At 35.1% G+C, this 13,439-nt stretch overlaps 1 protein-coding gene across 4 annotated transcripts in view; it reads right to left on the minus strand.

The window, feature by feature from the left end:
- The window catches only part of LOC127862909 (RB1-inducible coiled-coil protein 1-like), a 115,462-nt gene that overhangs the window by 44,361 nt on the left and 57,662 nt on the right, over nucleotides 1-13,439 (minus strand). For all 4 annotated transcript variants that reach the window (XM_052402181.1, XM_052402182.1, XM_052402183.1 and 1 more), the window contains exons 11-13: nucleotides 10,974-11,158; nucleotides 6,275-6,461; nucleotides 3,264-3,345 (exon numbers count right to left, since the gene is read on the minus strand). In XM_052402181.1, the coding sequence (XP_052258141.1) occupies nucleotides 3,264-3,345; nucleotides 6,275-6,461; nucleotides 10,974-11,158 (454 nt within the window). The remainder of the gene's footprint in view (nucleotides 1-3,263; nucleotides 3,346-6,274; nucleotides 6,462-10,973; nucleotides 11,159-13,439) is intronic.

Raw genomic sequence — 13,439 nt, forward strand, 5'->3', positions numbered from 1 at the left:
GGTTAAAATGTACTCAAGCATGTGACTTTCTCTTTCTATCCCTCGTCCCACTGGGCGCTTAACATTTATCTCTCCAAAAGATATTGTCATTCTTTCTATTTCACATATTTTTAGATGCTGAAGATCAAATCTACACATGTTTTACAAGCTTAATGAAAGTTCCTTCATTCAATCATGAATCTTTTTCCAAAATTCCAAAAAGTGTTTGTAGGTTTCAAAGTTTCTGTTAAAAGTTCATGACATATGCAAAATACCTAATGACGTAGATCATCTGAACTTTACTTCATTCTTAAGGCATAAGTGAGTGTAGCAGGATTGTTAACGTGGTGAAGAAATTGCTTCCTGTGGCCATGTTTTTTGATGAATCAAATTTTCTTGAACAATTTTTTAATGGGAGCCTTCAAGGGATAAATTTGGCCCCTGGGGCATAATTTGACCAAACTTGGTAGAAAACTATAAGATGTCACTACATACCAAATTTGGTAGCCCTAGGCCCAATGATTATGGACAGGAAGATTTTTAAAGTTTGCACAAAAGAGGCTTTATATAAGCATATAATCAGTTTTGTGACCCCCCGGGCAGGGTCAAATTTGAGCCCAGGGGAATAATTTGAACAAATTTGGTAGAGGACTATTAGATGTCACTACATACAAAATTTAGAAGCCCTAGGCACTATAATTATGAACAAGAAGATTTTTAAAGTTTGCACCAAATAGGCCTTATTTAAGCATATGTACATTTTTGTGATCCCCCGGCAAGGTCAAATTTAACCCCAGGGGCATAATTTGAAAAAAACTTGGTAGAGAACTTTAAGATTTTAATACATACCAAATTTGGAAGAAATAGGCCCAATGGTTATGGACAGAAAGATTTTAAAAGTTTGCACAAAATAGGCCCAATATAAGCATAATGTTCAATTTTGTGACCCTTGGGGAACGGTCAAATATGATCCCAGGGGCTTAATTTGAACAAACTTGGTAGAGGACTATTAGATGTCACTACATACAAAATTTGGTAGCCCTATGCCATACAGTTATGGACAAGATTTTTAAAGTTTGTACAAAATAGGCCTTATTTAAGCGTATGTTCATTTTTGTGACCCCCGGGGCAGGGTCAAATTTGACCCCAGGGGCATAATTTGAACAAACTAAGTAGAGAACTATTAGATGTCACTACAAACCGAATTTGGTAGCCCTTGGCTCTATGGTTATGGACAAGAAGATTTTTAAAGTTTGCACAAAATAGGCTTTATATAAGCATATGTTCATTTTTGTGACCCCGGGGCAGGGTCAAATTTGACCCCAGGGGCATTATTTGAACAAACAAAGTAGAGAACTATTAAATGTCACTACATACCAATTTGGTAGCACAAGGCCCATTAATGGTTAAGGACAAGATTTTTAAATTTTGCACAAAATAGGCTTTATACAAGAGATTGCCAAGCAATATGGTACCCTACCGGTGAAACTCAACCATTGTCAGTAAAATTTTATTTTTTTTATTTTTATAGATTTGTTGCCATAGCAACCAGAATTTTTAACGTAGGAACAAAATGAAATGATGTGCATATTCTCCATATTGCCATGTTTCAAGTTTCATGAAAAAATATGAAGAACTTTTAAAGTTATCGCAGGATCCAGAAAAGTTTGACGGACTGACTGACTGACAGACAGACAGACTGACAGACAGACAGACGGAGTGCAAACCATAAGTCCCCTCCGGTTTCACCAGTAGGGGACAATAAGCATATGTTCAATTTATTGACCCCCAGGGCGGGGTCAAATTTGACCCCAGGAGCATAATTAGAAAAAATTTGAAAGAGATTCACCCCAGGAACATTTGTGAGAAGTTTTATCAGAATTGGACTTGTAGTGTAGGAGAAGAAGATGTTTAAAGAAAAAGTTAACGCACGCACGCACGGACGCACACACACACACACGACGGACACAGGGCCATGACATAAGCCCTGCTGGCCTCTGGCCAGTGGAGCTAAAAATCAGCCAAAATCGGCACTGTGCCCAAATTTCTGGAAAGTAGATGAAGCTTTAACAATTATATTAATTTTGTTCTCAGTTGATCGCGCTTTCAAACAAATTTTCCACTGGTTGGCTGAAATCTGGAATAATCCAGATAATTGACACCCCTGTGCAAGAGACACAAAGGCAGACCACATTTTTAAGCAATGATCCTCTCTGTTTACACCAGAGGACCAGAAATATGGATTGACAGGAAAAATGAGGTAATTGCATTAATAAGTTTTATTTTGTATGATGTCAAATTATGGCATTGACCTACAGGTATCGATGATTATCAGCAATTGTAACATCTTATTTAGGTCAAGACTATGTACCACATTATTTTTATATCCTTTTAAGTTGGACAGAGAGGTGTTAATATCTCTCCCCCTGCAAGACTTTCAAAGCTGACAAAACCAGGTTGCCCACACTCATTTGTATTCACCCTAAGATTCACGTTTGTCACAGCTACTCCCAACAAGTCATGCTTTTTACCCAATAAGGTGTAAACATCAAGCTGTTTTGATATTTTGTAGAACAACAGCACCGCATAACGGGTGCCATGCTCGGCTACGGGTGCAGTTTTGAATAAATGAAAGCTTGTCAGATTTTTTAAATATTATTTTTTATTTAGAGGTCACAATGACCTTGACCTTTGACCTAGTGACCCTAAAATGGGTGTGGCGTGTAGAACTCATCAAGGTGCATCTACATATGAAGTTTCAAAGTTGTAGGTGGAAGCACTTTGATTTTAGAGCCCATGTTAAAGTTTTAGCACGACGTGGACGGCGGACGTCAGACGATACGACCAGCTGGCTATGACAATACCTCGGATTTTCTCCAAAAACGCCGAGCTAAAAATAAACACTCTTAATGTAAATATTACACTCAACCCAAACCAATCTTGCCGGTGTATGTTGCCAACAGCTTAATCTACACATTACCAAGTATTGAGCATCAAAACAGTGCTCTCAGATAAGCACCTGATACAAAATAAAGGCATAAACTTTCACATGACAATGGGATTGCCTAATTGGACGATTATTTTGCATATTTGCCTGAAGCAAAATACCAGTGAATGCAGGCCAGTAATTTTTAAAACTCTTACAGTTTGTTACAGTAGCGGGAACATATTCATTTATAAACATTTGTTCACTTTGATTAGGGACTTTATTTTTAATGTAATGAGTTATAATCGTCAAGTTAACACAATTACACAAAAACTTTGCATCATAAGAGTAGAGTTACCAATAATTCTAAGGAAAATTTCCCGTCTTTTCACTTCTTCTGTATGTAGTCGGCATGACTCATCTGCAAGGTTACATGCCCACTGTAAAAAGTTAAAAACAAATACAATGATTAAGTAGCATCTTCACAAACTGAATTTTTCGAGCCATACAAATTAATTTCAACATCATATTGTACTCTTAGAGCATTACCTTAAAAGTTTTATAATATCCACATTAATGTAGAAAAGAGGCCATAATGGCCCTAAAGCGGAGCTCAACTGAGTTCAAGGTTCAACAATTATTTAAGAGAAAATATTGACATAATTTTTTATCTCACTTGTCAAAATTTAAACATCACCTTGATATTATCAGGATTAACATTCTGACCAATCAAAAATGAAGATGTGTTTTCCAGAGTGTTTTGTGACTTTCATTCTTAGATTTGAGACTGTGACTTTATTTTAGACCCCAATGGACCAAGATTCATACTTGGCGTGTATTTTGTCGAGTTTCAAAGAGAATGAGTCAAACATATGGCTTATAGATTGGAGACAAGATTCAAAATTTAACCTTGTGACCTAGTTTTTGACAAAACTTGTCTCGAAATCAAACTTAGCCTGGTTATTGTCAAAATAAACATTTTGATCTGGTTTAATAAAGATTGAATTATAAATGTCGCTCCTGGAGTGGTAAAAAAGGATTTTAAAAGATTTGCAATGGCAAACAAGTTTTAACTCCCACTTGACCCAGATTCAAATATGGTCTAAACATTGTCAAGATGAATTTTGTTGTTCTAAGATCTGACAGGATGACCCAGGTCTTTGGTTACATGTACTGTAAATTCTAACTTGGACTAGATATTTTCATTATAAAAAATATCTATTTTTCATCCTGACTAAATAATAAATGTGACTTCTAAAGTTGACATTTTGACCTAGTTTTGAACACATTTTTCCCATATGGAACTTTGCCAATATATTGTTAAGATAAACATTCTGAACAAGTTTCATAAAGAGTTAATTATGAAAGCTGCCTCTTGATTTGTTAAGGTTTTCCTAAGATTAAACCTGGTCACCTAGTCTTAAAACACGCATGACCCCGATTGGAAATTGGTGTAGAATTTGTAATGTTATATATTCTGACTAAGTTCATTTCAAACTTTTTACCAGTTTATATGCCAAAGGTATGAACGGCAAGATCCTAATTGTCTTGCAATCGATGTACGCAAATTTACGCGCACATGTAAAAGTATCCGTGAGTATCATTACGCAACCGTTCCGCTGTAACATCGGTACCAGGCAGGGTGATTTAAGCTCACCGATAATATATTTCAATATATATAAATAATTTAGTAAGCTATCTAAGGGAACATTGTAGTCATGGAATATTTTTATCCAATGACATACCAGATATTTATTGTTTGATGTACGCTGATGACGTAGCTAATTGCGCGGACACAGCATATAAACTTCAGTTACATTTAAACGCTGTTGCAAAATTTTGCGAAGATACTGGTATGCAGATTAACATGAATAAAACCGAAATTATAGTCTTCTGCAATGGTGGTCCTTTACGCAATTATGAAATGTGGTTTCTAAATGGTCAAAAGGTTAAAGTCGTTTCAGTTTATAAATATATGGGTCTGTTATTTACTCCAAAGCTATTGTGGACAGCTGCTAAATCCAAGTTGGTGGCACAAGCACGCAAAGCATTCTTCTCTATCAAACAGTTTCAAGTTCCCTTTGGTTATTTTACCCATAGTGACATTTTAAAACTTTATGACACTATGGTTGTACCCATACTCACATTTGGGGCTGAAATATGGGGTTATGAATACTGTGATAATATAGAAAGATCACAAATAGAATTTTGCAAATATTTCTTAGGCGTCGGTTCGACGGTTAATAACAGCATGGTCTTAGGGGAGTGTGGTAGATTACCACTTTGTTGTGTGTATTATCTGAAATGCATAAAATACTGGTGTCATTTACTTCATATGCCTAATCATAGATATCCAGTTAATTGTTACAAAATGCTGAAGTCATTAGACGATAATGGAAGGAAAAATTGGGCAACATATGTGAAGGAACTCTTATTTAAATATGGTTTTGGTTTTGTTTGGGTTGCCCAGGACGTAGGCGATATGACTATATTTTTACAATATTTTAAACAGCGTATACAAGACTGTAAAACCCAAGACTGGCACAACGAGATAAATGCATCTCCGCGCTGCGACACTTACAAACTTTTTAAATCACTTTTAACTCCGGAGAAATATTTAACTATAGATGTACCCTTTAAGTCACGTCGCGCATATGCTCGTTTTAGGTGTTCCAATCATAAATTGAACATTGAGCTTGGAAGGCATTTTAACGTACAGCGCGAAAACCGAACATGCTTATTTTGTTTAACAAGATTTGACGTCCATGTATTGGAGAACGAATTCCATGCTTTCATTGAGTGCCCCCAGTACACAGATATAAGAACAAGTTATTTGTATAATTGGTATAACGGCCAAAGAAACGAAACGTCATTTAATATTCTAATGAGCAGCACTGATATCACTGTTATAAAACAATTAACTTTCTATGTTACAAAATTAATGAATGTCATTGGGAATATAAATTTACCTTGATTACAAACTTTTTGTTTTTGTTATATTTTGTGTTGTATAATATTGTGTATATTGTTGAAACACAAGTGTAAAATCACAATGTATACAAGGCGGCATTTATCATTGTATAATGTTATTGTAAATGAATGCTGTATTTTGGGCCGGAGGCCTTTATTTACATGTTATCTAATAAATCTTGAATCTTGAACTAAGTTTGATTAAGAGTCATAAATGTGGCATCTAAAATGTTAAAAGGTTTTTGCATATATTTTGTTCTTATGAACAACAGCTCACCTTTAGCACTGAATGAAGATTTAAACAAAAAAATCATGGTAATTCAAGCCAGTATTTGTTCAGAATTATTGGGGACAAGAATCTTTGACAGATGAATGTTACATATTTGAAATCTTACTCACACTGTGAAACCTTGAAGAGAACTGTTTGCGTCTCACAACTTCAAGAACAAGTTTAGCATACACATTTGGGGCATCTTGTACTTGTTGAAGGATATCAAGTCTTTTTCTGAGGCGTCGAAGGTTACCAAGGTAGATACTCAGCTTGCCATCAACATCACAGAGTTTCTTTTCAATGTACATCACCCACCTATGGTATGAAATAAAATAAAATGTACCGATGCACAGGCTAATCAGGGACAACACTTTCTGCCTTAACTGGATTTCTGCAGAGACTTTCTTTAAACAAAAAATACCATAAAAGCGTAAAGTGTCCTCCCTGATTAGCCTGTGCGGACTGCACAGGCTAATCTGGGACAACACTTAACAAACATGCATTAAAGCCCCTTTTCACAGAGCACCACCCAAATTTAAATACAGTCACCTGATTAAACGGTCACCTGAGAACAACCGTCATCTGTCAACAACAGTCAGTCTGGATTCCTCCCAGACAAAAATCCTTCTATATTACATCTAAAATTAAGGGTCATCTGTCTTCAACGGCCATTATGTTTGACACCCATATTTAACCTAAGGAAAGCTGTCACAAGTCAGTCCTTTCCTGGTGCAAAGAGTAAACATTTAAAACTGCATTGTTGTTGTTTTTACCACTGATGTCCTAGCCTCTATTTTGCAGCTAAAGAATGTTCTAGTGGTAACTGCCTTTGATGTGATAAATGCGGCCCACGGTTAGAAGACATATAATAGAGTGTTGAGAATTAGGATACTTGGGCTGGTGGTATGCCTTTCAAACAACGCATCACAGATATGCATCATTGACTTTTTGGTAAAATTTTTGTTCAATTATCAGTGCACTTTGATTTGTATGTGTAATGAGGATGATACAATAGTTTATTGGCAATTTTCTAATAAATGATAACAAGCCAATGACGAGGTAATTCCTGAATGCATGAAACATGTGCAAGTAACAATTACTATATGAATTGCTAGCAATTAGCGCCCAGTCATAACACAATGAAAAGGGCGCGTGACAAAATCAATAGATTTTTGTTACTTATAAGGTGTCAACAACAAAACCTTGCAAGATAGTGCTGTTATTAGAAGGTGATTAAAGGATAAGTGGTTGTCTATTTTGGCAAAACAGACATCAAATTGCAACTTGTTTTCACACACTTTCAGCATTAATAATAGCGGACATTCTGTCATGTAAAACTGATTACTGTTATAAAAATGCCATTTCAAAGTTTATAAGCTTTTAGTGTCTGTTTCTTTAAATGCCATGACGCTATGTCATACTTTCGGTTTATAACAGCTATGCTCTATTAATACGTTTTCAGACGTGACAACAGTTATTAAAAATATCTTCCATTTTCGAACTCATCCAAGATATCATTGGGACAAATTTTCTGACCAAGTTGTATGAAGATCAACAATAAATGTTGCCTCTAGAATGTTAACAAGGTTTTACTTTAGCCATAAAAGAAAAAATGCCCTGCCCCTTGCGGGCATGTTTTTCAAGCAACCGAAACCATTTTCGAACTTGTCCAAGATATCATGGAGACAAATCTTCTGACCAAGTTTCATGAAGATCAGACAATAAATGTGGCCTCTAGAGTGTTAACAAGGTTTAACTATAGCCATATAAGGAACAAGAGCTGTCTCCATGGGATGACATATGCCCCCAATAAACGCTTTGATAGAAGTTATTGAAATGCACTAAGTGACCCTGTGACCTAGTTTTTGACCCGGCATGACCCATATTCGATCTTGACCTAGATATTTTCTAGATACAACTTCTGACCTAGTTTGGTTAAGATTGGATGAAAACTATTTGAATTAAGAGAGCGGACACGAAAAGTGTGACATACTGACAGACGGACAGTGCGAAAACTATATACCCCCTTTTCTTCAAAGCCTAAAAATGCCCTGCAACCTGGCAGGCATGTTTTTCAACCAACTGGAACAATTTTTGAACTCGTCTAAAATATAATTGGCATAAATCTTCTTAACAAATTTCATGAAAATCAGCCAATAAATGTGACCTCTAGAGTGTAAACAAGTTTTTACTATAGCAATATAAGGAAAAAAAGCCCTGCCTGCTGGTGGTCATGTTTTTCAACCAACCAGAATCAATTTCAAACTCGTCCAAGATTTCATAGACACAAATGTTCTGACCAAATTTCATGAAGATTGGTCAGAAATGTGGCCTCTAGAGTGTTAAAAAGGCAAACATTGACGCAGCCCAACAGACAAAAGGCAATCACAAAAGCTCACCATGAGAATATTGTGCTCAGGTGAGCTAAAAATGCCCAGCCGCCTGGTGGCCATGTTTTTCAACAGACCATAACCATTCTCCAACTTATCCAAGATGTCATTGGGTCGTATGTTCTGACCAAGTTTGATAAGATTGGACAATAAATGTTGCCTCTTGGAAACAACAAACTGAATAAATGTTCGTCAGATTTGCCGCACATAAAAATCTTAAAACAAAATAAAAATATTTTTATTTTGCCCCCCCAGCAACAATTTTGTTGCACGCCTATTCATGTAATGATTTAGTTTAATTTAGCATACGTATTTTACGACATAGACTTTTATAACGCTTTGCGTTATAAGATTGGTTTATGGTAAAAAAATGTCGGCGTTTGTCTGTCTTATTGTGTCGGCCAAAGAAACAAATCAAAATGCAATTTGCTACCTGGGCAATAGGTGATTGCTTCAAAGATGATTTAAGTAATTTATTTATCTCAGCTGCATCTACATCAGGATGTGAAATGTTTGGTAAAAATCTGCAATGAACTTGTTGGTATTGATTAAGTTAAAATATCAAAAACTAACATGCAACTATTAGTGTCGCTGTTGAACTGGGCAAAAACATTGTTGAGTATAACATAAATTCTACACGCCTCACATCTACTTGTTCAAACTGTTGATGGTTAAGTCCAATGTGTACATTATGCCCTTAAACCATGAAGTAAACAGAAGTGCGAAAGTAAAGGAACTTTCTGGACCTCAACAACTTTACTGGGATCTGATTTACTTTTTTTATATTAAAAAAACAAAACTTTTACTATCCGTTTTGTATTGTTCTTTAATTAGTTATGTTGTCTTTTTTACTTAACAAAACATTAACTTTTCATTTCTAATTTTAACAGTGCCAAACTAACAAAAGTAATGCATGGAGTCTTGTATAATACCATAACGTATGATATTTAAAACTAATACAGATTCAAGATATTTCATATCAGCGATTTATTTGCCCAAAATTACAGCCTCTTACAGACTGTATCAAATTGCAAAAAGTAAAAAAAGGCTGTTTCCCCATGGCAAAAAGAAACAAGAGCACTGCATAGCGGGTGCCAACGCTCGGCAGTGGGTGCAGTTTTGAATAAATCAAAGCTTGTCAGAAGTGACCTTGACCTTTGACCTAGTGACCCAAAATATGGGTGTGGCGCTGAACGACGAGCTAGCTATGACAAGACCTCGGGTTTTCTCCAAAAACAGCCGAGCTAAAAATCTGGCCAAAATTTCTGACAACATAAGCTAAATTTTTTCAATAAACTGAATTAGTTTATTGAGTTCATCATGCAGCAGTTTAATTCCCTAGCACAATTGGTATCCTGTTTTTTATAATCATAATAATAATGTTTAATTTTTCCCAATTTCATGGTTTATCGCTCTTTTCCTTAAAATGGCACCAACAGTAAAATATAAAGCGAAGAAAAATCACTGTTTATGCTTGATGTTTATTGCATTATTTGCATTTAATTGATAGAAGGCTGAGCTTCTAATATAACTTTGATAATGAAAACTATAATGTACCATGTTAAATTTAAGTAGTCACTACCTGGAGTGAATAAGCAGAACAACTATTGGAGAATTTTTTATTGATTTTCACACACATTGGATAAGAGCTAAAACACAGTTATTACTAAATGATCTTCAACTGGTATTTTTCAGAAATTATAGTGCATTTAATATTTGGCAAAATATATAAATTTACATAGACAATTTATGTAATTTTTATTTTTCCCTTTTCGCTCGCATGTGATTTTTAAAAAAAATGGAATAATAATTAATTTATTTTTATTTCGCTCACTCGCTCCATTTTTGGGGGGCTAAAATCCGTAGAAAAAATCATCAATTTCTTGTGGCCCTTAGGGTGTAAACAAGGTTTTACTATAGCCATATAAGGAAAAATCCCCCGCCCAATGGTGGCCAAGTTTTTCAACTAACCAGAACCATTTACCAACTCATCCAAGATATTATAGGGACAAAACGTCTGACCAAGTTCCATGAAGATCAGACAATGAATGTGGCCTTTCGAGTGTTAACAAGGTTTTACTATAGCCATATAAGGAAAAATGTCTCGCCCCCTGACAGCCATGTTTTTCAAGCAACCATGACCATTTTGAAACTCGTCCAAGAAATTATTAAGATGAATCTGCTTACCAAATTTCATGAAGATGGGACAATAAATGTGGTCTCTAGAGTGTTAAAAAAAGGCAAATGTTGACGCCGCACGACGTTTGACGGACAAAAGGCGATCACAAAAGCTTACCATTAGCACATTGTGCTCAGGTGAGCTAAAAAGTGTGTTAGGTAAGCTAAAATGGAGATATTTTCTTAAATTTTTAAGAATAACAATTAAAATAGCCATACATTAACTTCTTTTTTATAATATTTGTAGCAATATTCTTACCGAAGTCTTGTATGTAAATTTACAGAGAGTTCTTCCTTTGCCAGACAGCATTTTTTCTTGATTTCTCTGATTCTAGTGTGATTTTTCAGCATCTCTACCAACTGGTTTCTGTGACTTGAACACAAGTCTGGCAAAATGGAACGGTCACGAACATTACTAAGTCTGTTTTGGTTCTGAACAAATCCCTGAAAGACATACAAGAAAAGACATTCAAATATTATCTTCAAACAAATTCTCCAATGTTGTTTTTTTATCTGCATAGATCAAAATAAAATTTGAACCACAGTTCCTGATTTGAACAAGCTTAATAGAGGACCACAGTATGATATGTGACCCCAGGAAGCATGAACCAACAAGGGAGGCAACTCATGACCTCACATTTCGGGTGTGAACAAAAAGTGTAAACCAAAAGTTTGCAATATTTGTTTTCGCGGTTATAGACAGTGTTCCTGACTGAAATCAATGAGCTATTACTTGAAAATCATTTATTTATTGATATACACCAGGAAAGTGGTAAAATATTTGCAGATAACATAAGAATTTTGATTAGATTTTGTGTCTGTCAACATTGTCAGAGTGGTTACGGTAATTGCCGATCTTACAGATATATTGACAGACATAGGCCAAAGGACAGAATAGCCTTCATATTTAAAGTGTATGGGCCTTTATCAACCAGTTAGAGTCAGTAACATTAAAATCTTTGGGTGCAGTCATTTTGTTTTTGGAAACCACGACAAGCTCTTTTTCAGATAACTATCGATAATTTCTGTAACCATTCCGAAAATTTAACCACACCAAGTTTTCGTCGGGATTCTTGTTTTCCGCAAATATTCTACAACTTTCTTGTTGTGTACCAATTAGTAAATGATTTAAAAGTAATATTAACTTGATTTTGGTCAGGAACTCTTTATATAATTGCTTAAAAAAGACGCCTCAAATTTTAGGGCATAAAATATTGAAAAAAACGACCATATTTCAGTTTATCCTTCTTTTCGATAGTTTCATAAATTCTTAAAACTTTGACCACCCACTTATATTGGAAATTATGACACATATCTGATAAATTTTGAGTTATAATTTCTTTGTATTTAAGAAATTCTATAACATAATTTATTTTTGGTAAACAAAATGTTTATATATTATATATACCGGTAGTTTGGAAAAAAAACTGTGGTAAAGATTTAGCTAAATTTGCTACACATGTAAAATCAAATGCCAATAATTTTCAAAATATTGATTTTAAATCAGTATGTTTATCTTTATTAGTTATTAATTAATATATTTATTAAAATAAATATTAATAACATAAAATGTTTTCCTTTAAAAATGATGACATAACAGATTGATATCAACTAATCACTGGGTTGCTAGGGTGCCATCCGAGAATTGTCATGTTACTAAGGAAGTACATGATATGTCAATTACTTTTCCTTTATTTTGTTGTTAAGACATAAAATGTTTAATTACATGCCTAACTTTTCTTGAAAATGTTTTAATTATGTATAAAAAGTAAATGAACTCTGATTAGTGGCTGAATATACTCGAAAATAGGCTATATGCATATTGAAATTAAAAACAAACAAGCAAATTCGTTGAATTGATATCCCCTTCTATTATACTTCTGGACACAAGATATGGCTCCGGACACACAAAAAAAGCATTTCTTTTTAAATACAAAGGGCCATAGCTCCGTTATTATTCGATGGTGTACAATGCCATTTGGCATGCATCATCCTCTTATCCATATATATACTCATACCAAGTTTCAATGAAATCCGCCAAAGCACTTCCAAGATAAGGCTCCGGACACAAAAGTGCCGGACGGACGGACAACGCCAAAACAATATCCCTCAGCCTATGGCGGGGGATAATAAGATATGTGTTTGTCAGAAACACTATGTTCACTTCTGCGCCGCTTTGAAGATATATATTTGACCTTTGACCTTGAAGGATGACCTTGACCATGACCTATTACCACTCAACATGTGCAGCTCCATGAGATACACATGCGTGCCAAATATGAAGTTGCTATCTTCAATATTGAAAAAGTTATGGCAAAATGTTATAAAGTTGGAACAAACAAACCAACCATCAGACAGGGCAAAAACAACATGGCCCCCACTATAGTGGTGGGGGACATAAAAACCTACTTAAACATCATTATCTATGCCTTTTCTGATCAAACAAGAGATGTTTTCGTCAGAAACACAATGCCCCCTATTGCGCCGCTTTGATTTTTTTTTCACCTTTGACCTTAAAGGATGACCTTGACCTTGAACTTCCACCACTCAAAATGTGCAGCTTCATGAGAACGCTGCTTTGAATTATTATTTTTTTGACCTTTGACCTTGAAAGATGACCTTGACCTTGAAGGATGACCTTGACCTTGAACTTCCACCACTCAAAATGTGCAGCTTCATGATAACGCCGCTTTGAAATTATTATATTTTTTTTACCTTTGACCTT

Source organism: Dreissena polymorpha, chromosome 16, assembly GCF_020536995.1.
Source record: "Dreissena polymorpha isolate Duluth1 chromosome 16, UMN_Dpol_1.0, whole genome shotgun sequence".
NCBI lineage: Eukaryota > Metazoa > Mollusca > Bivalvia > Myida > Dreissenidae > Dreissena > Dreissena polymorpha.